The sequence below is a fragment of the Chenopodium quinoa genome, unplaced genomic scaffold, assembly GCF_001683475.1.
Source record: "Chenopodium quinoa cultivar QQ74 unplaced genomic scaffold, ASM168347v1, whole genome shotgun sequence".
Taxonomy (NCBI): Eukaryota; Viridiplantae; Streptophyta; class Magnoliopsida; order Caryophyllales; family Amaranthaceae; genus Chenopodium; species Chenopodium quinoa.
The window spans coordinates 5,334,083-5,358,261 of record NW_018742345.1 but is presented as its reverse complement, the minus strand read 5'-3'; the positions used below and the strand labels follow the sequence as shown (position 1 = coordinate 5,358,261).

The following is a 24,179-nucleotide window of genomic DNA, read 5'->3' as shown; positions in this document are numbered from 1 at the left end:
CAAGCCGCCACCGCTCGCAATCCACCAAAACCTTTGATGCATTCAACCACTACTAATCCTCCTAGTGGTCAAAACAAAGGAGTGAGAAGAAAGTTAGACTTCTAATCCCCTAAGGCTCAATCGAAGGAAACAAAAAAGAAAGGCTCCTTCCAAACCCGCGCAACAAGGTCTGAAAATTAAAGAACCTTCACCAAATACTCACAAGAAAGCTCCAATAGTCAAAGGGAAAGGAAAACAGGTTGCAAAGGCCCTAATCCCAAAATTAAAAAACAATGTTTGGGTGAAAAAGAAGAGTGTAGGGGAAAGCTCGCTGCGATGGAAACTACTCCTCCATCATCTGTGACAATCGAGGACATAGTAAAACCTTAGAGTGTTACACAATTTTACCATTAGTTTTTTTTTCGAATAAAGTGTAATCACTACTATGTTTTTTTTGTTTGTTTACTACCTAGTTCAATAATGTCTCTCTTTTGAATTTTGAATAAAATAAAATGAGCTTCATATTTTTATATTTTGATATGACCGAATCATAAAGATAGCCTACATATTCTCTTTGCAAAATCAGGTCTTTGCGTAGTCCTAATTATGCATTTTTTGTTTATTTTATCTTTAATCTCTTAGATAGAAACTAAATGAAAAAATTAATCAAACCTTGTTTAAAAGAATTAAATCAAAGATTAATTTTATTTTCCGAGTATATGTTATATTTAAGAAAAACCCTCTTTTTATCGTAAGTAGAAATCATAACTTTATTCAAACGCAAAAATCGCGTTCGCAGTTCGTCATCAGGTGACGCGCAACTCCAAGAGTTGCGCGATCTTGTTGCACGCAACAAAATTAGTTGCGCGCGACACTTGTGCTGCGAATGTCTCAAAAAAATTTATTTTAGAAATTCGTATTATTACCCCCCCCCCCCAAGTGTGAAGATTTTTTTGTAATGTTCGAAAAAATTTGAACACTTAGAACAGTTTATTATTTCTAAATTACCCCCCCCCCCTAAGTGTTATGTATTTTACCGTGTTATTCGGTAAAATGCATAACACTTAGAATCTTTTAATCGAATGCTAATTAAAGTCGGTTTATGAGTGAACGAGTTTTATCCTGATTTCATATGTAATATTTCTTAAGGCGATCAATGTTTATTAATTGGCGAATTTCATCTCCTCCAATATCCATTAATCTGACGGCTCTTCCTGATAGGATTTCAATTACGCGGTAGGGACCTATCAAATTAGGTTTGAATTTCCCTCTTGGATCGGTTGGTGGACCCCTAACCTCCTTTAGTACAAAGTCACCTTCTTTTATATTTCTAAGCTTTACCCTTTTATTAAAATGACGCGCAATGCGCCTTTGGTAGACTTGTACATGATGCAAAGATCTTAATCGTCGCTCATCGAGGAATAAAAGCTCTTCACACCTCGCTTTTACCCATTCAGCTTCTGGTAGCATACTTTCGAGTACGATGCGTAGGGATGGTATTTCCAGTTCGTCTGGTTGAACTGCGTCCATTCCAAAAACTAAGGAGTATGGAGTTACACCTATTGATGTTCGTATAGACGTTCTATAACCCCATAATGCAACTAGTTTATTCGGCCAGTCTTTGTAATTTTCTGCCATTTTCTTAATGATGACTGTTATATTTTTATTTGCCGACTCTATAGCTCCATTCGTTTGAGGTCTGTAGGGGGATAAGTGATGATGTTTTACTTTATAACAAGTTAAGAGGGTCTCAACTTCATCTTTTAATTGAGATCCCTGATCACTAATTAGTTCATGTGGAACTCCATATCTACAAAATAGGTTTCATTTGAGAAACTTTGCGACATTTTTAGAAGTGATATTCAGTAAGAAGAAGCCTCAATCTACTTAGTAAAGTAATCAATGGCAACTAATACGTACTCATGCCCTCCTAATCCTATTAGAGAGACTTTTCCAATTATGTCAATTCCCCAAGTCGGAAAAGGCCAAGGGGAAGTGAGATTGTATAGTTCGGATGGTGAAAGGTGTTCCAAATTAGCGAACATTTGGCACTGTGGACATTTTTTAACATATTGTATGCAATCATGTTCCATAGTGGACCAATAGTACCCTTGCCGTGAAATAATTTTTGAAAGCATTTTACCATTCATGTGAGGTCCACAAACACCTTTGTAAATATTTTCCATAAGGCGTGTGGCTTCCAATTGGCCTATACATAGTAAGCTTTGACCATTAGCTCCCTTTTTGCATAATTGACCATTTATATTAGACCATATTGGGCCGCAAGTGTTCGTAAGGCTCGTTGGTCTTTTGATGAAGTATTTTCGGAATATGTGTCATGAGTAATATATTGGAGGATATGATCATACCAAGGATTGTCTCCTTCAATGTCATTTATTTCCTCTATTGCGTTACAATACGCTGGTTCTTCTCTTCTATCAACGCATAATGGCATCATATTTAAGTGATCTGGAATGTTGATCATTGAGGCTAATTTTGCTAGGGCATCGGCAAATTGATTGTCATCCCTTGGGAGATATTGAAAAACAATATGTTTAAAATTCTCGACGAGTTGCTCTAGGTGTGCTTGGTATAATATCATTGTGGAGTTCTTTATTTTCCATTTTTTTAATATATAATTTATAATCAAACTAGTGTCTCCATATACCTCAAATTTTTGCACACCTATGCTAGCTGCTGCTTCTAATCCAATAATGCACGCTTCACATTCTGCGGCATTATTAATAACCTTAAAGTCTAATTTAACAGAGATTGGAGTACGTGCTCCCTCTAGACTTATGAGTAACACTCCTACGCCACATCCTTTTTGATTGGACGACGCACCGTCGAAGTACATTACCAATTTGTCATCTTGTGTCATGAGAATCTCTTCATCCGGAAGATGAGTAGTTTCTGCATGACTTGTTTGAAATGGATGTTGTGCCAAGAAGTCGGAAATTACTTTTCCTTTCATTGATTTTTCAGGAATATATTTTAGCTCAAATTCGGCCAACATCACCAAGCACTTAGATATCCTTCCTTGTGTGGGTGGTTGTTCAAACAAATACTTTATCGGATTTTGTTGAGAAATCACATGAGTAGTGTGTGGTAACATATAATGTTGTAACTTTTTGGTTGCTCACACTAATGCTAGGCTTGTCTTTTCCAAAGTTCTATATTTTGTTTCGTGTTGGATGAATTTTTTTCTAATATAACATATTGCACGTTCGACTTTTTCTACCTCTTGTGCTAACAAGGCGCCTGTGGCTGTGTTTGTAACTGTAATGTATAGCCTAAGAGGTAGTTTGGGTACTGGTAGTGCTAAAATTGGTGGACTTTTGAGATAATCTTTGATTTTCTCAAAGGCCTTTTGGCATTGATCGTCCCATTCATGTTTCTCCTCTTTTTTCAATTTTTTAAATATTGGCTCACAAGTCATAGTCAATTTGTTGATAAATCGACTAATATATTGTAACTTGCCAAGGAATCCCCTAATTTCTTTTTCTATTTGAGGGGAAGGCATGTCAACAATTGCCTTTATTTTAGAGGGATCGATCTTGATGCCACGTATGCTTACTACGTATCCGAGTAACTTACCACAAGTGACTCCGAAGGCGCATTTTTGTGGATTCAATCGCTTTTTATATTCTTTTATGCGAGTGAAAAATTTGCGTAAAGCTTTTATATGTCCCAGTCTATCTTTGGACTTCACTATCATATCATCCACATACACTTCTATTTCTTTATGCATCATATCATGTAAGAGAGTCGTAGTCGTTCTTTGGTACGTAGCTTCTGCATTTTTTAAACCAAATGGCATAACCATGTAGCAATACGTACCCCAAGGGGTAATAAATAATTTATTTTCTTCATCTTCTTTAGCCATTAAAATTTGGTTGTAACCTACTTATCCATCCATAAAGGATAACATCTCATGTTTAGCCGTGTTATCTACCAATATATCAATATGTGGTAGAGGAAAATCATCTTTAGGGCTAGCTTTATCAAAATCCCTAAAGTCGACACACATACGAACTCGTCCATCCTTTTTAGGGACTGGAACGATGTTCGCTACCTATTCTAGGTAATTACATACGCAAATAAAACCGGCATCCAACTGTTTTTTTACTTCTTCTTTTATTTTTAATAAGACGTCAGGTTTCATTCGGCGAAGTTTTTGTTTTACTGGTTTAGAAGTAGGGTTCAAGGGAATGGTATGTTCCACGATTTCCCTATCTATTGCAGGCATGTCCTTGTATGACCAAGCGAATACGTCTTCGAATTCTTTGAGCATCGATATGAGGGTCGATCGCTCTTTCGGATTTAAAGTTAAGCCAATTTTGACTTCTCTCTTATTTTCGTTAGTTCCTATATTAACTTGTAGACATCTAAAAATGTCTCCCCAAAACAAAATCCGATGATGAACAACCTTTCACCGCCACTATTGGTCGGATTCAGTATTTAATCCCGAGAGTGCTTAAAAAATCGTATTTAATTAAATTCAATTTTTGAATAGTCCATGGATCAGTCTTGATGTTTAGTCAAAGCATAGTTTTTTAATTTCATCCCAAACCTTTTTTATTTATTGTTTTATTATTTATTTTGGCCCAAACCTTTTATTTATTATTTATTTTAGCCCAAATAATAATAATAAACCAGAAATGGCCCGAATTTATCAATCGGCACTTAAAATGCTGAACGAAATTAGGGTTAAAAATGAATTTAGACGGAAAAACGGACCAAAGACTCCCGCGTCACGGAATTTGTCTACCGTTTCATGGGAAACTGCCCCGTCTAACAATGGGACTCCCTGTGACACGAGGCACCTGCTGTGACACGGGGGTTTCTGTGTCCTTTCCGCGTAAACCCTTAACGCGTTTTGTTCCCCGTTCACTAAATATTTCCCGCGTCACACAGCAGTTCACCGCGTCATGGGAATCTTCCCCATCTGACAGTGGGATTTCCCGTGTGACGATAACCTTTGCCGTGTTGCGGTGTATTTTTTAGGGTTTTTATCTTTTTAGGGTTTCGTGTGTTCTCTCAGCACATTTTTTCTATAAATACCCCCTCATTTCTAATGTACGGGGCATCAATTAATTCTCAATTTTTCTCTCCTCTATGCTCTAGCCTAAGCACTAGCCTACCCTTCTTCTTTCGAAATTCCTTCTTCAAGTACTCCAAGGAGTCCATACTTTACTCGTGGTTCTGCCCTTAAGACAAGGCGTGAAAGGTAGACCTATTTGAGGGTTTGGCCCTAAATCAACTCTATTTAATTTAATTTAATTATTTTTTTATTATTATTTCCTTGAAGTTACTAACTCGTTTATTATTTTATAGATGCAAGCAAACAGAATCAAAGTAAGAATTATGTTCCTTTTATTTCTATTATTTTTCTAACGATTTTTTATTGTTGGATTTATTGTTAAATTGCTTCCAATATTAATGGTAATTCTATTATATTTTTTATGATCACCATATTGCATGTTTAAAGGGAATATGTAATTGAAAATCACGCCTAATAAGATAATTTGACGACTGGTTTAGGTTCCTTTTTAATCTTGTTATTTAATTCAAGTGATCACAAATATTTTAGAATTATGTGTTGCATTAATATTTAACCAATTTAGCTTAATAATAGATTGGAGCAAATTGAATTTTTGTTTGCATGCCTTTGAGATCGCAGGAATCACTTTTTAGTATACGAATCGAGTAGAGGCCAATACGGGCGAATGTGACTCCATGACCTACTTCGTACTATCATCCCTGATCCTTCTTTCATGGTTCCAAACCATATGGAGTTAGTAATCTCTTGGATTATGAATGGGGTGTAACCTTCACGAGTCAATCATTGTTGCCTATCGTTGTCCCTTTATCGTGGTTGCCTTTTATGATCCGTGAACGGTTTACAAGTTCCTTAAAAAAACTTGTTGGCGGCTCCCTACTTTCCTTGTCCCTAATCGTATTATGTCAATTCCCACTTGCTAAGATTGCCAAGCATATTCACAACATGCTTTAACGTAGGCGCACTTCGAATGACGCCTACATAACTATTTCAATTTCTTCAACAATAGGGTTCTTTTGTTCTCGTTCATTCATTAATTCAACCAATTTATTAATGTTATCATCTTCATTAGATTGATTGTTAGAGCATTCGAAAGATTCAAGAGAAGGCATATACTATAGGTGGTGATTTTAACGAGTTTTGAAGCCATAATGAGAAGGATGGTGGAGTGGATAATGTAAGGAGAGAAATTGATGGTTTTAAGGAAGCTCTCCAAGACTCAAACTTGCACGATCTTGGTTGCCTTGGATAGATTTTCACTTGGGAAAGAGGTCTTTATGAGAAGACCATCATTAGCGACTTGATCGTTACTGCAGTAATGATGCTTGGCGTTACAGATTTCCAGATGCTAGTGTTGAGAATCTTGTTCGATATAAATCAGACCACTGCCCGATTCTTGTGAGGTTACCACGAGTGAAAGAAAATAAGAAGAGCCCCCGTTTTGAGACAACATGGCTGCTAGAACCCTCGTGTGAGAAGGTTATTAACGAAGCTTGGAGTGGCAATGCGTGGATGCCAATAGAGGCTCAACTTGAGCTGACTTTAGCATCTCTTAAACACTAGAGTGACACAAAATTCTCAGACCTTAACAAGAAGATTGATGCTGTAGAGAAGCAATTAAAAGAAATGCAAAGCTGGGGTTTGTCAACTGCGAATATCAAGCTCGGGTCGGAATTGGAGAAAAAGCTTGATAATCTTTTTGAAAAACAAGAAGCTTATTGGTACCTTATATCAAGAGCTTCTGAGATCAAGGATGGGGACCGAAACACAAAGTATTTCCACCACAAGGCTTCTCAACAAAGGAAACGAAATGCAATTAATGGCCTTTTTGATGAAAATGGAGAATGGTGCACAGAGGAAGAAAAGATAGAAAGCATTGTTGAAAATTCTTACACCTCTTTGTTCACATCCTTGGCTCCACCCATGGGTGATTGTGAACGAGTCTTGGATGTTGTCTCCCCTGTGATTACCTCGGCAGATAATGAATTGCTCCTCAAGCGGTACACAAAAGAGGAGACTTTTGCAGCCCTATGTGTTATGCACCCATGTAAGGCCCCGGGGCCCGATGGGTTACATGCATTCTTTTACCAATAGTTTTGGCACATTATTGGTGATGTTTTTAGTCGGGTAAAGAAAATTCTTGAAGGCAACGACTCTCTAGAATCGGTGAACAATATGAATATTGCTCTCATTCCAATGGTTAACTCCCCTAACTCCATGACATAATTTAGGCCGATTTCTTTGTGTAATGTGCTGTACAAAATTGCTTCGAAGGTGCTTGTTATGCAGTTAAAAGAAATTTTGCCGAATGTCATCTCGAAAAATCAAGAGTGCCTTTGTTCCCTCGGGAGGCTAATCATAGATAATGCCTTCATTGCTATGGAACTTTTTCATACTATGAAGAAGAGAAGTACGAGTCACAAGGGAACTATAGCTATGAAGCTTGATATGAGCAAGGCGTCTGACAGAGTTGAGTGGTTTTTCCTGGAACAACTACTCTTGAAGATGGGTTTTGTAGGGTCCTGGGTGGAGGTTGTCATGAGCTGTGTCTCTTCATTCTCTTACTCTTTCATCATTAATAGGAATGTTTGTGGCAAAGTGATTCCTTTTAGCTAAGTGATTCCTTTTAGGGGTCTTCGGCAGGGGGACTCGCTCTCTCCATACCTTTTTATTATTATTGCAAATGCTTTTTCGGCACTAATAAAAAAGGCTTCTGATCATCGCCTTATCCATGGTGCGGTTGCTAGTAGGAATTGGCCAAAAATCTCTCACCTCTTTTTTACAGATGACAGCCTGCTTTTTGCTAGAGCCAACTGAGTGGAATGCTCACAGATAGTTGATATTCTCAACATATACGAAGCAGCTTTCGGGCAGAAAATTAGTTATGAAGAATCGAAGGTATCTTTCAGTAAAGGGGTGTGTGATTCGAAACAGGAAGAATTAATGCAGATTTTGGGGATGAGAAGAGTAGATGAGCATGAAAAGTACTTGGGAGTTCCGACTATTTTGGGGAGACCGAAAAGGATGATTTTTGCCGCGTTGAAGGAAATAATTTGGAAGAAATTAAATGGGTGGAAAGAGAAGCTTATGTTGAGGGTTGCAAAGGAGGTGCTAGTAAAGTCCGTTATCCAGGCTATTCCCACTTACCTTATGGGAGTTTACAAAATTCCTATTAGTGTGACTAACGACATCAGATCCATGGTTGCAAAATTCTTGTGAGGACACACGGACCAGCAGCGCAAAGTACATTGGCTTAGTTGGGAACGCATCTGCCAACCAAAGTGTCTCTGAGGGCTTGGTTTCTGTGACATGGCAGTCTTCAATGACGCTCTTCTTAGTAAACAAGCATGGCGTCTCATCTCTACTCCTAACTCTCTTGTTGGCCGAGTTATGAAAGGTAAATACTATCCTCATAGTGAGTTTTTGGATGCATCTCTGGGATTGAATGGAAGCTACTCATGGTGAAGTATTTGGAGTGCAAAGGCACTTGTAAAGGAGGGGTTAATATGGAGAGTGGGAGATGGGAAATCAATTGATATTTTTTATTCTCCCTGGGTTGCGGATGAGCAGGGACGGTACATTACTTCACCTAGGGTGGAGGGGTTATCCAAGGTATGTGACCTGATTGATGAAGGGAGTAGAGAATGGGATAATGTGAAAGTCACTGCAAACTTTGATGCTCTTGATGTATCTTGCATTATACAGATTCTGATCAGCGTTTGAGAGCCGATAGACCAACTGACATGGGCTTTCTCTAATGATGGACTTTACTCCGTCAAGACTGCTTACCTCCTGGGAAAGACTTGTAATCTCAAAAATATTCACGAAGCTTGGGGTACTATCTAGAGCCTTGATACCATCCCAAAGATCAAACAATTTCTGTGGCGAGCTTGCACAAATTCCCTCCCTACCCGTGAGCTATTGCATTACAGGCACATGCATGACTCAAATGCGTGCCCCTGGTGTCCATTACAATGTGAGACCATGAAGCATGCTTTCTTTTACTTCCCAACAGTGGAAGATCTATGGAGAGAGCTTGATTGCGAGGTTCTGGTGCCTAATAGCCAAAGTGAGAGCTTCTCAGATATGCTGGTTCGTTGGCAGAAAGTTGATTCCAAAAGATGTTTGAGGGGGACTGCTCTGTTGTGGTACATTTGGAGTAGGCGCAATGACAAGGTTTTTAATGCTAAAGAAGTTCCTCATTTACTGATCAAGGAGAGAGTACAAAGGACAGTTGAAGACTGTAACAAGCACCTAGCATAGATTTATGGTGGAGCCCGTGTGAAGAAGAAAAGCAGCCCGAAAATCTGGAGCCCCCCACCCTCTGATTTTATTAAAATAAATTGCGATGCATGCTCGCGCGATGAAGGGTGGGTCGGATAAGGGGTTGTAGCGAGAGATGAGCATGGGTCGGTTTTGTTTGCTGGGTCTCGCAGAACAAGAGGTAGATGGCCTACTGAAATTGCTGAGTGCAAGGCTATTCTTTTTGGCCTCAGAAGGTTTGGAGTGAAGAATCTGGTGATAGAATCGGACAGTCAAATTTTTATAAACCGTCTCTCAAAATCTGTGGTTTATTTTTTGGATCTTGATATTGTCCTTGATGATGTTATGTCTGTGTGTAAGAATTTTAGCTTTGTTTCTTGGTTACATGTTTGTAGGGATGGGACTTCTGTCGCCCATCACCTTGTTAGGGTAGTACCGTTTGGAACTGAGCAAATATGGGAAAATCATTGTCCTCCCGATGTTGCACCATATGTATTAATGGACAATTTGTGCAAATCTTGATTAATGGTACTCCTAATTTTTTCTCAAAAATAAAATTTTAAAAATTAAAAAATAAAAATAAAAAAGGGTTTTGGTGATCCTAGAAAGAGAGTTTAGACCACCTACAAGCATAAAAGAGATTTCATTTCAAAATCAATTTACAATGAATAAAGTAGCTCTTGAAGATTGCAAATTTGTTAATAATATGTTGCTGATTTTCTCCCATGTAGAACAACTCATATGTGGACAACATTGGATTTCAGTATATTACTTGATGAAACTGATATGATATCATTCAAGACATGCTAATTATATCATTAGTTGTATTTTCAAGAAAAGAAAAACAGATAAACAACCTTGTTAAAAAAATTATTGTCGAAAATACAATCAATAACAATAAGTTATGATAATTTATGAAGTCAACTGTACAAATCTCACTCATAAATTTGTTGTTGGTACGTAATGGAGAAATCAATTTGGGCCTTACACATTGAACAATGATTGGTAATTGACCTACCTGTACAACATGCCATGGTTCAACTTTGTCTCCTAATATAGATTCAATGTTTTAGACAATTTGTTATGCAATCAGTTGAGAATAATTCCATGCTATGAATTTGAGGAACCTAATTAACTGCCAAATCAAATCAACAAAAACAACTTTTTATTTATTAAATTATTTTACTTCTTTTTAAAAAAAACTATTAAAATATTTTACTTCCAATCAATTTGTAAGTTGTAATTCATAAGATAGTATGCACATGAAAATATTCTAAATTTGCAGTTAATTATATTGTATGCATTGCATGATGGCTATGTTATGATGTCAATTTGGGATTTTTTATTTTAGTTTTTCATTATTAAGTTATTTATATATTTATGTATATTATATACTTTTTTTTTCGGATTGAGAAGTTGGTCCATTAATATTCTATAAGTAACTTGATCAATATAACATAAGCTTCAAGCACAAAGTGAAAGAATATAGCTGCTAATTTAGCAAAAAAAAAATGGCAAATTTGAGTACATGTTCAGAGAAAATGAAGTTGTTAATGGGATTACTTGCACTTCAATTATGTTTTGCAGGGTATCACATAGTCTCTAGAGTTGCTTTGAACATTGGTGTTAGTAAAGTTGTATATCCAGTTTATAGGAACATCATTGCTTTGCTCTTATTAGGTCCTATTGCCTATTTTCTTGAGAGGTAAATATTCGTGTTGCTTCTTGTTGTCCCTTACTTGTATTATGTTGACTCGTACGTATAATAGACACATGTAATCATGTACGTTACAAATATGTGTTGGATATTGGTTATGAATCGTGCACTTCCCTCATATGTATTGCAGGAAAGAGAGACCGCCTTTAACTTTCTCCTTGCTGGTGCAATTTTTCTTTCTAGCACTTCTGGGGTATGTTGTAAGAACTGGTACCACTTAAATTTCTATCCCTGTTATTTTTCAGAGATGTCTAAAGAAAGTCTTACGTTGTTACTTTTTGTTTAATAGGGTCACTGCAAATCAAGGATTCTATATTTTGGGTTTGTATTATGCATCTCCTACTTTCGCATCAGCAATGCAAAATTCTGTTCCTGCAATTACGTTTGTTTTGGCCAATTTTTTAAGGTAATTAACTGGCCTTACAGCAGTTCTTCTTGGCTTCAAATTATATGCCCTCAATAAAAACAGTTAATGAGGACTGTTTTACGTATTTTTAGTAAGCTTTTAAGGCGATTGTCATTGGAATTTTATGGAAGTACTTAACAACACTCGTTATTGACCTCTTGATCATGAGTTAAAAGACAAGTCTTACACAAAACCAGTTAAAGTTTCAGTCATCATACACACTTTGACAATACTATGTTTTATTTGGTCTCTTGGTATCGTGAGTCTACTTCAGAAATTGATTGTATTTCTTATAATGTGTATAATTTTGTAGACTAGAAGAAGTGAACATATTCAGGAGACACGGATTAGCAAAAGTTGTGGGAACGATTGCAAGTGTTGGTGGAGCAACCATCATAACTTTGTACAAAGGCTTTCCTTTGCTGCACCTTGCTGAGCAATCTCAAGGGATTAATCTTTTGGCGGAAAATGGAGATATGGCAGTAGTATCTCCTATTACGACGCAGAACTTTACTTGGGGCTGCATTTTCCTTCTCGGACATTGCTTCTCATGGGCTGGTTGGATGGTTTATCAGGTTAGCTGGTAAAGTTTTGGTGGTGATACTATTTAAATTGAATTCACAAACATGAATTTCTATCATTTTCTCGCCCATCAGTTGACAGTTCATAGTTGCATATTTTTGTGTTCTGAATTATATTATCAGTTCTAACCCCAATATAGAAAAATCAGTAGGTCTTGTATACAACCAGAAAATGTTACAGAATTTGTTAAAGTGGTTGCAACCAGAACAGAAAATTAGAAATATAACTGATCAAAATGAATTTATTTTTCAGGCATCAGTGATGAAGAAGTACCCTGCAAAATTATCCCTTACATCATACACATGCTTCTTCGGATTAGTACAATTCCTGGCTATTGCAGCCTTCGCAGAGACGGATATCGAGCACTGGAAAATTGCATCAGGAGAGGAGGTTTTAACCATTCTGTATGCGGTAAGTAATTCTTGCCTAGTTTTATTTGTACAAAAATAAGCTCACCTGATTCTTACATGTATTATCAAATAAAATGTGCAGGGGATCATTGCATCTGGCGTGGTGATTTCCCTACAGACATGGTGCATTCATAAAGGAGGCCCTGTATGTGTAGCTGTATTCCAACCTGTACAAACAATATTAGTTGCTATTATGGCTGCTCTCTTTCTTGGTGATCAACTCTACTCTGGAGGGTAAGTCATTCTTTTAAGAATAATGTGTTATGCACTTATGCTTGATTATTTCAATATTATTTTCAGATTTTTCCGACCACTCATAACAAATTATATAAACTCAATTTTGCAAATTTTCTTTTCACTCCTTTTTTTGAAGTGTAAATTTTCCTTTGATAGAGTAGTTTTGTAATTTTGGTCAACTCCCCATAAAATTTTTCATCTTTTAATCTAAGTAACCTTAGAAATTGCGGTCATAAATTTAATTATATGACACTTTAGAAAATAGGAGTATAAATAAACTTTTCAAAAAAAAATTGTATGTTATAATAAGTTTTTAACTATGCACAAGAATGCACAATGAGCATTGTGCACCAAAAAATATAGGTGCATATGTAAAACAACATTTTACAATGTCGAAAGAATATGAAAAATATTTTTCTATTTATTAGGAATATGATAGAGTATAAAACATATTTCTGGGCCTCAACCAAAAGCTTAAACTGATGGTTGAGCCCCAGAAATATGTTTTATACTCTATCAATATCTACAAATATATTCAGTGGCGGAGCCAGGATTTGTAATCCGGGGGGACAATTTTTAGATGTTTAATAATCGACAATAATTATAAGAAAAAAGAAATTGATCACATAAATTGTTTAATATATATTTGAAATCGCTTATGAGATATGACAATTATTCTTATATGGTGAAAGAGGAGTTGTTAAAAAATTAATTGCATATTAAGAAATTTATTAACCAAAATTTTTTTTTTTATGCTGGTAAACCCCAATTTTAAGGTATGTAATCCTTAATAATCGATAAATATGATTTATCAAATGATAAGCATTTACACAAATTGATAGTAGATGTAAAGGGATTTGGGTTACATTTTAAAAAAAAAAATAATAATAAATAAATAAACTTTCTTTGACTAAAAATAAAATTGGAAACTTAGTTCCAAACAAGCTATAAAAAAAATAGAATTTAGGCACACATAATTAGAGAGATAAAAAAAATACGGAGACATGTGTTCATTACAAATAGTTTAATAACACATTAGTAATCACTATCAACAAGGCGATACTTGATTAAACAGTTAAATGAGAGTAATTAGAGGTTTGAAGACTTATAATACTTTGTATATATAAATTACATACTATATAATGAAATTTAAAAACCAGTAAAAAAAAATGGCAAAATCCAAAAACAAGAAAAAGAAGTTAAATAGGAGCACTTTGTATAAACTATAAAATGAAATAAAAATAAAGTCCAAAAATAGCAAAAAGAAACAAAAAAAATGATCGGGTAAAGAATCGAACCTAGGATCAAAGAGAAATACAAGCTTTACTCAAGCCCATCAACCACCAGACCAAATGTTGTCTTTGTTATATAAGGTATACATGTAAGGTATTTATTCTTATTTACAGCATTTATTTAAGCTAACATAAATTAAATTTTTTTTTGGAAAAATGGGGGGACAACCGTCCCCCCTTGTTCCTACATGGCTCCGCCCCTGAATATATTAAACATACTTCAGGTTCTTTTACACAATTATATTATGTTTTCGTGCACAATGAGCATTATACACTTTAATCCACGATCTAAATAGCGATATCGACCCATCATATGTCTTTGTTACTTGAGTCATACGCTCATACCCCATGCTTGTTTCCTTCTCGTCGTATGTTTAATAAATTCTACTGTATTATTTTTATCTAATGCAGGATATTAGGAGCAATAATCATAACAATAGGCCTTTACATGGTATTATGGGGTAAATCAAATGAATACAACAAGGTAAACCAAGAAACAGAAGATGATCAATTGACAAAACACCTTATAGACAACAAAGAAGAAGCACGAGAAGATTCAGCTACATCTGACATCCCTTGAAATCAGCAAGTTGATGATGATTAATAAAATATACAGTTACTAAAGAAAATGAAAGAGAACTTAAGCATGACAGCAAATACAAATGTAAATCATGTTTTCTTGTCTATATGGTTGTGGTGGAGGCCTTTGAGCCTCCAAATTTAAGGTTTTTAATTAGAGAGTTTAACCCCCTCAATTGTATATTCTTGCACTAGTATTAGTTTATTAGAAACTTTGATTGCGTTGATTAATTGAACCAACATTTAATTTCGATGCCAATCATTAAAATTATTGATTGATGTATTTCCCACCCAAACTATTGGTGCATTGTGGAATTATTATACGAATCAAAAAATGATCATATATGTGTAAAATGATGTGTTAGAATATTTTGCGTACAATAGTCAATAGAACAGTGTTGCTTTTGAAACTCATTGAGGGTCTTTTCACTTCACCTTAATTTCAATTCAGCTTCAACCAGTTTAGTTTAATTCAGCTTCTAATTTCCTTCTCTCAAAAAATATTCATTTCAGCTCTATTCTGTTCATTTCAGTTTAATTCAGCTTCAATCAGTTCAATTCAGCTCACTTTAGTAAATATGAACAAGCCGTGAGTTTTAACTTTATTTGACATGTTCTAATAGCTTTTGCAAAAGAAAAGTGAGAGGGAATCTAGGAAGGAAATTAAAGGTAGTGAGTAGGAGAACAAATATGTTCATGAATTGTTGGTGAACAAGCTAAAGCAAAATCATGAATTTTATCGATAATTAGTGTGTGGTCCGGGCGTTATACCGGGTTACCGCTTTGATTAATTTTTTTCTTTAAGAAATTTTTTTTTATCATCATTTTATTCATTTTGTCAAATACTCCCTCCGTTTTTAAATACTTGCTCCACTTTCCTTTTTCTGCCGTTTTTAAATACTTGCTCCATTTCCTTTTTTAGAAAGTTTTTACAATATTTAATTCATTTCTCACACTTGGTGGACCCAATATAATACTCTTTATCCTTCTATTCTTCCATTACTTTTGTTTGTACAATTTTTTATTTTCTCAACTACTCCACTACCTCCATATTTTATTACTTTCTCCAATTTCTCCTAAAACTCCTCGTATGGAGAAATGGAGCAAGTATTTAAAAAAGGAGGGAGTAGGTATTATGATTCATAAATTAATACAGCATAGGTTGTTGAGTATGTTGCGCACTTGTGCACAAATGTTAAACATAATGTTAAGTATTAACATTGTTAAAAAAATGCTACTGTATTAATTAATAAAAGTATAGGAAGATAACTTTTAATTCTCCGTTATTTGTGAAACTATGTTAAGTCCCGTATCATGCACGACCATAATTAAACTTTACAACAAAAATTATAAAGAATGTTGTTAATTCAACAACAATTTATCCAAAAAACATATTTGTAACAAAATAACTTGAATTTTAATATATACAAATACCAAATGTGTGCGTAAAAGTTATTGAATTGAATTTCATAAAAATAATATACCCCCTCCGTTAGATATTACTCGCAACAAAGGGATATTATTTGTCGTCATAAATAATACCCCTTTGTTACGAGTAATATGTAACGGAGGGAGTAGAAATAGAATTTTAGAAACTACTCCCTCCGTTTTTAAATATTTGCTCCATTTCTCCATGCACGGAGTTTTAGGAGGAATTAGAGAAAGTAATAAAATATGGAGGTAATGGGGTAGTTGAGAAAATAAAAAATGTAAAAAGCAAAAGGAGTGGAAGAATAGGAGAAGAGAGAGTACTATGTTGGGTCCACTAAGTATGAAAATTGAATTTAATATTGTTAAAAGTTTCTAAAAAAGGAAATGGAGCAAGTATTTAAAAACGGCCTGAAAAGGAAAGTGGAGCAAGTATTTAAAAACGGAGGGAGTATAAGTGTTATATAAGAAAATGAAAATATTAGCTTAGGTTATTGCCCGTGTACAAATTCATATACATTTGTTTTTATTTTGTTGACACATTTTGACTGGCATAATATAAAATTTAGTTGATTTTATATTACTTTAGAATAATTAGTATTCCGTAATCAACTTTTTTAAAATATATATTTAGTGAGTAGTAGGGGGTTTTATTTTAATTTTAATCATCGCATTGCATAAATGCATAGAGTACGTAATTATATTTAATTTTTCAATGTATGTTATGTACTCACTTTTCCTCTCTCTCTTTTTTTATATTTTAATCAAGAGTTGGAATTTAACACTATATATTCATGTCATCGTTGACTTTTTTTACCAATATACAGTATATAAATATGATCATATAGTTGGATTTGTCATAATGTCTTCTTTTATTAAAAAAAATTATAATTTTTTAATATCTAATTAAAGATATTGATGGTCAAAGTTGTGTATCGATAAATGTGCAAATTCAACTCTAGCTTATAAAAAACGGAGGGAGTATAATATAATAAAATGATTTTGTTTAGTTGTTCTTATAAACATTATGTATAATTATAAGATTTATACAAAGTTTGCTACCAAAACTGATTTTTCTGTTTTTAATTAAAATAAATTATATTGTAAAATAATAAAAGTTGGAGGAAAAAATTGATAATATTATAATAATCTTAGATATGACAAATTTTAATTCCTTTTTTTTAATATATATGTTAGTTATTTGTAACTAAAAGACACCTAGTATATATAAAATATGTAAAAAAAAAAATAATTAATTGAGTATGATTAGATTAATTATGTTATCAAAATAGAAATAAGTATTATGGTTGGTTATAAAATGGAAGTCATTAACGTTTGGCAAAAAAAAAAATAAAAAAAAAACAGGAAAGAAAAAAAAGCGGGAAAATTGTTAATGACATCATGACAAGTGTCATTTTAAGTTTGCTTTTAGTATAGGTTAATTGATGTTTAATTTTTTTTCCCAAATTGCATATCTAGTTTCCTTTTTTATTTTACACCTACAATTTATATTTGGAATATGAGATATAACTCATTCTCTCTCTAACTGAGAGCTTCTCTCACTAGAAGGTGGGTTTCTCGTTCTTCAATTCAATATTGAATTCAAACTTGTTTTGTTCTGCTGCATGCAACCAATAGCCTGCTTGTTCTTCTCTTCTGTCAGAACTCTGAATTGCAAATCTCTTCAGCTTCTCCTTGTTTTTTTGAACAACCATTTGTGATTGATCTGTGTCTTCACTCTTCTATTCTCATTCTTCTGTCAGCAAATCCCCTTAATCATTGTATTAATTCCTACAAGTTAACCCATTCAAACTTCATTTTTGCCACTTGGCTTGCATGCAATTCTATCTTAAACCCCTTCAGATTATTATAAATAGGGACCTCTGTTCTTGTTGTTCTTCATCAAACTCTTCATCTCCCTTTCTCTTCTTCTCTATTCTCTCAATTATGACTAGTATCCCTCCTTACCATCATCCTAATCACCGAGGTGACTCAAACTCAGATGATTGTCTTCGAATGGGTGTTTTACCATCCCCCCCTGAAAATTTTAGTTGTACGGGTCCAATCAATTACAACCAATCTACTATTGGATCTTTTATTGGGCCTTATCCTCCTTCAGTGTCATATATTCAGCATATTGTGAATCAATGATGGAGGAGGAGGAGCTATATCAAGGTGCATAAGTCAGGGAATTTCTACCTCTTTGAATGCTACAATGCTTCGGATCTTACAAGGATAATTCGTCTTCAATCTGCAATTTTTAATGGGCGAATTATCAATCTCCGAAGGTACCATCGCTCCTTTAGTCCTCAATTAATTAATTTTGATTCTTCTTCTATCTGGGTAAGAATTCATGGTCTTCCCTTTCTTTATCTCACTCGTGAATGGGCTACTCAGATTTTATCTCATGTTGGTCATTGTTGAAGTTTAAAGGTTTTGATGATGATAAACTTAAACTAAAGCAAACTCATCTAATAAAGGTTTTCAAGTGTTTGATTAGTTTAGGTGAAGTTGATCGTGGTGATGGAAGAAGTAACTGGAACTAAGAAGATATGAAGAGATCTTTATACAAAAAGTTAAACAGAAAAGAAGAAGAGTTCTCTAACAAGAACTAAGTTCTCTAACAAGAACTGAGTTCCCTAACAAGAACTTGAAGTCACCAAGCTAAGGTCCCTGAAGGAACTTAGTCTACGTGGAGTCCAAGTAACCTACCTGTACAGAGGCGCGGCGCAGCAATTTAATATAGCAAAGGTTTTTATCTTCTAGATTATTGTTAATATGTTAAGAAGGTTAATGCACGAGATTTGTTAGAAGCGTGGAAATTTTGCTTGGTAAATAAATTATTAAGGAAAATATAAAAGATAGATTTTTGAAAAGATTTTCTAAAAGTTTTATTTCTTAAAATAGGTTTGTTAAAAGATATGATTCTTTTTAACAATATCTTTCTATCTTATATTCCGGAAAAGATTTTCTTCAAATATGATTTTCATAAAACCGTCTTTTAAAGATAAGTTAAGTTAACTTATTTATCTTTTAGAAAACCTACTTGCTATACAAGTTCTACTTGTATAAATAGTAGAGATCGAAATGGTTTAAGGTTTTGTGAGTTTATGCGTGGAGAAATAACTGAGCATTAATTGAGTAAGTTTACCAAGCTTCTAACTTGTCATATTAGTTTCGGATTTCGTGCATAGCTTGCCTATCATATACTAGGTGTCATACATTTGTATTGTTTGGGTTATTGGGTGAGTTTGTTATCTTTTTACATCGCATACAGGTTGTGTAAGTTTCTAGTGTGAAGCTGAGAGTTCTGTACTTTGGCAGTACGAGTGAGTCTAAGTGTGGTACTTAGATTGGGTAGGATAGGGTCCTATCGAGTAGAAAGTGTGGAACTTGTGAACAAAGTTCTGTGTTTAATAGGTTGTAACTTGGTGTTTTCCCTATTATAGTGAAGAGGTGTATGTTTGAAATCTCTAAGGTGTGGTCGAGGTTTTACTTCCAGTTGGGCACTAGAAGGTTTCCTCGTAAAATCTGTGTGTCCTTGCAAGTTCCTATATGCATTTTTTTATTATTCCGCAAAAGTAGCTATTAGGAACTCGATACAATTCACTCCCCCTCTAGTATTAATCGTCTCAACTAATAGTCATATTCAAGAATTTGAATTTAATGGTCAAGGTTTACCTCCTTCTGCTGACTTACATGTGAAAATGGTGGTTGACCTCTCTCAACCGCTTATTCCTGGTTGTTTTATTCCCCTTGAAGGTGACCGGATAATCTGGGTTCACTTTCGCTATGAGGGGATTTTTCGTTTTTGCAAAAAATGTGGTTTTGCAAGGCATTCAGAGAAGAAATGTTGTATTAATCGAGCTGTTGCAACTCGAAGGATGAAAAGTCGTGTTGGAACGCTAGAACGACAAGGCATGAGGGTCATTTATGGACCTCGAGAGCACAATTATTACTCGAATTTTATTCGAGGGCCTCCAAAAAAGGGCAAATACAGAGACCCTGAGGTAAACTTGGTTCGTCCTGAAGAACCAGAGGACATTCCAATGGAAGATCGAAACCTCGGAGGAGATGCCAACTCGGACTCCAAGGACTCTAGTGACAACTCTGGTGGCAGCGGTGGCTCTGGTGACTATTTTACAGGTTCTGATAACCTGTCCGACTCCTCTGACCACGGTGGGGGCACTATCTCAAGGGCGTTTAGCCCTCCAGGGACGCGTCTGGGATTGGGTAAAGACCCTTATGCCCAATTCTTTCCTTTTGCTCGCCTTAGCGAGAAAGATTCTCCTTGCATCTCTAATGAACTTGCTAGAGTGGTAAATCCTAACCTTTCTCTTAATTCTTCTATGAAATGTGCTTCTGCTGCTGTGAATGTCTCTACAAGGGATTCTCCATCTTTAGTGGGTCACTCTCAGCAATTTTCTATGGAGCTTGCTCAATTATCTCACAGGGGCCCTCCACCAACTGTCTCTGCTTCTGGATTGGTGGGTAACTACACCATTTCCCCTCCTAAAACTTCGAATTTTGAAGTTGGTGAATCCTCTTCTCGGCCTACTCTCTTTTACATAAGGAGAGGTGTGACAGGGGCTGCTTCTCTGCCGGATCTCTCAATCGCGGCGCCGCCACCAACAAGCCTCCCTCAACCCTTCTTTCAACTCTTAAATCTGATGTCGGAACCTACGGTTGCTCCTATTTCTCCTTCTGATGATAATGCTATTACTAATGTTGCTGATTGTTTTATTTAGGCAGGCCGCCAATTAGCCCGTTCGCTGAGATTCTCTGGATCGCGTGTTCATCCCTATCCCAGGGCTTTGAACCCTCCTTTTCTCCCTTATTCTCCGTCGGTGTTTGGTGGAGGATTACCGAACTTACCTCTGACTGAGTTCGATCCTCCGAAGTCGTCGGCATCTCCGATGGCTCCAATCAATTTTGATGAATTATTTAATTCTCCTGGGCCTAATTCAAGGCAAATTCATATCATTAGCTCTGACTCTGAGAAACTTATTGATTCTGAACAGGGTATTCAATCTGATGGAGGAAATAACATTCGGGGAAGCTTCACAGATCTAAAATGGGGTGAAATAAACCGCCTTGCCACTCTCAACAGGTGGTCTAAGAAAGGGGCCTTTGCTTTTTGGCGTGGTGGTGTGACTAGGAACCGGAGTTTTGTCTCAAAGGCTATAACCGATGAGGATATGGCACGTCATTGGGGTTTACATGTTGATGATGACATCTTAGACCGTGCAAAAAAACGAAAATCGCCTTCTCCTTCTTCTTCCTTGGATTCGACAGGTTCTACTGCTATGAAAAAATTGAGGCTTGGTCCTTTTACTTCCAACAGAATCAATACTACTGTGGGAATGGATTGGGAAACTAATCAACAATTAGTTTGCCCCTTTTTGGACTCTTAAGATGAGGTTGCTGCATCGGTTCAGTACCCGACGGATTTATGAAGTGTATTTCTTGGAATTGTAGGGGTCTCAACGATCCACACGCCCCTACACGTCCTTATCTTGTGTGGCTTGTTACATCAAAGAAACCTATGTTTTTATTTTTATCGGAAACTAAAGTAGATGTTGATGTAGCTAGACCTTTACTTGATTTGTTTTGTCCTTCTACCTCTTTTGGAGTTGATGATATAGGTACTAGGGGAGGTCTTATGGTTTTTTTTGGTCTAGCTCGATGGTGACTTGTATTTTCTCCTCTTCAAATGTCATCCTTTGTAAAATTGTCGAACCTAATGCTGAAATCAAGTATGTAGCTTTTGTTTACGGTGCCCCGTCTCTTGAAGATAGGAATTTAGTTTGGCTTGATCTTTCCTTTATTATCCAAAATTATCCTAAATGTCTTTTGCTTGGTGATTTTAACCAATTAGAATTTTTAGAGGATAAATTGGGGGGAAACACTTCGATAAGAGGAGTAGATGATTTTATTGATTGGAGATTCAGTAATGAAGTCATTGATGTTCCTTTTTCAGGTCCGAGGTTTACTGGGACTAATAATAGACTTGGGTCGGATTTGATTTTGGAAAGATTGGATAGAGGTTATGATACCCCGGACTGGTTTGAGGAATTTCCTAATGGACGTATTGTCCATGAACCTATTCAGGTTTCTGATCATGCGGCTATTCTCTATGACACGGATCCGAATGTCATTCTTTCCACTCGGCCGTATCAACTTGAACTTTGGTGTTTGGGGTTTCCGGAAGTGAAATCCATCATTGACACGGAATGGAAGGTGGCTAATGTTTATGGCTCTTATCTCTTTTGCTTAGTCCGAAAATTACGGAAAATTAGGAGTTTGCTTCATAAATGGTGCCTTAATCATCAAAAATTATGGGGCATAAATTAGAGGGAGATTTCCACTGAATTACATGCTCTTGGGGAAAATGTCTCCTCCCTTAATGATGCTCGCACCTATCTTGACCTTGTCAACTCTTTCATCCCAAAGTGCAAACTGGAATTCCATTATTGGCGACAACGAATGAAATGTGATTGGATAAAGGAAGGTGATATCCCGTCTAAGCGCCTTTTCAATAAGGTTAAATCAAGGAAAACAAAGAATGAGATTATCACTCTTCGACGAGAAGATAATTTGTGGGTAGAGGGACATTTTCATGTGTCTAATCTCATTGTAAATTCCTTGAAGGATGTGTTCAATCCAGTTATTGATCCTGCTCAAGAGGATCACATCGATTTGCTTCTTAGGCAAATTCATTTCCCGTCTCTCTCTCCCTCTCAAAGTGACACTCTAAGCTTGCCTTTTTCGGATGCAGAAATCCGTGAGGCTATTTTTGACTTAAAAGGTTCAAATTCTCCAGGGCCTGATGGTTGTATATTTGAATTTTTTCAGTCAAATTGGGATACAGTTGGCTATACAGTGACCAAGAGTGTTCAACACTTTTTTCCACGGGTTTTCTTCTTCAGGAATTAAATTCGACTCTTCTAGTTATGATTCCTAAATTGGATACTCCGGAACTGGCCTCCCAATTTCAACCGATTAGTCTCTGCAACACCATTTACAAGTGTATCGCTAAATGTCTTGTTTCACGTCTAAAGCCGATCCTTCCTCACTTGATCTCGGATTTTCAACATGATTTCATCCCGGGGAGATATATGGAAGATAACACCTTTATGTCTCAAGAACTATTACACTTTATCAACTCTAGGAGTCACATTTCCCATTTTGCAGCTATGAAACTTGATATGTCAAAGGCTTACGATAGGATCAGTTGGCCTTTCTTACTTAAAGTGCTTCAAGCTTATGGCTTTCCTTCAGTTTGGATCCAATGGATCTCTCAGTGCATCTCTACAGTTACCTTCAAAGCTCTAGTTAACAGGAGGAATTCCGATTCTTTCACTCCTACCTGTGGTTTACGACAAGGTAACCCCCTCTCTCCATATCTATTTTTATTTTGTATGGATATCTAATCTTATCCTGAATGCTTTTGCTTGTGGGGGATATTAATTGTCTAAGTAGAATTAAAATCTCTAGAAGAGCCCCTTTAATCTCTCATCTTTTCTTTGCGGATGATGCTATGTTTTTCTTTAAGTGTTCGGATGAGTCTTGTGAAACAGTTGCAGATATCCTGGCTAGATTTAGAAAGGCCTCTGGTCAACAAATTAATTTTGCAAAATCGTTTGTTAAGTTCATCCCCTCAGTGTCTCTGGAGCAAGCCAACTTGTACAAATCCATACTTCGTGTTCCTATTATTGAGAATATGGGGAACCATTTGGGGGTTCCTATTGACATTTTGGGAAGAAAGCCCCTCTCTTTGTGGACCTTGTTGAGCGAGTTAAAAAGAAAATTCTCACTTGTGCACATTGCAAGCTCTCGGATAGTGCCAAGCTCATCCTTATTAATTCTGTGCTTTTGGGTATGGTGGCTCATGTTATGAAGTCTTGTAAACTACCGATGTCCATCACCAACAAGCTTGATTCCCTTTTCACTAGGTTTTGGTGGGCTAAAAGTGGAGAAAAGGGTATCCATTGGATTAACAGGCAACAAGTCCAACTTCCTAAAGGCATGGGGGGTTTGGGTATTCGAGCTACGGGAACTTATAATGATGCCTTATTATTTAAAAATATCCTCAAAATGCATTCCAATCCTCAACTCCTTGCTGAAACGGTTTATAATGTGAAATCTAATTGTATCTTTTGCCCGAAGACTGACTTAAGGAAGCCACCTCCAACTTCTCTCTCTTGGGTGATGAAGACTATGC

The 24,179-nt window shown here is 35.9% G+C and overlaps 2 protein-coding genes across 2 annotated transcripts; both read left to right on the top strand.

Moving 5' to 3' along the window:
* Positions 1-10,686: 10,686 nt before the first annotated feature.
* LOC110694521 (WAT1-related protein At3g18200-like) lies at positions 10,687-14,870 on the top strand. The gene is made up of 7 exons (XM_021871709.1): positions 10,687-11,009; positions 11,152-11,214; positions 11,311-11,427; positions 11,741-12,002; positions 12,262-12,420; positions 12,502-12,653; positions 14,360-14,870. The coding sequence occupies exons 1-7, from the start codon at positions 10,816-10,818 to the stop codon at positions 14,526-14,528; spliced, it is 1,116 nt and encodes a 371-aa protein (XP_021727401.1). The 5' UTR covers positions 10,687-10,815; the 3' UTR covers positions 14,529-14,870.
* A 6,770-nt stretch (positions 14,871-21,640) lies between these two features.
* LOC110695086 lies at positions 21,641-22,891 on the top strand. The gene is made up of 2 exons (XM_021872293.1): positions 21,641-22,195; positions 22,310-22,891. Exons 1-2 carry the CDS (start codon positions 21,641-21,643, stop codon positions 22,889-22,891), a joined length of 1,137 nt encoding a protein of 378 aa, XP_021727985.1.
* Positions 22,892-24,179: the final 1,288 nt, after the last annotated feature.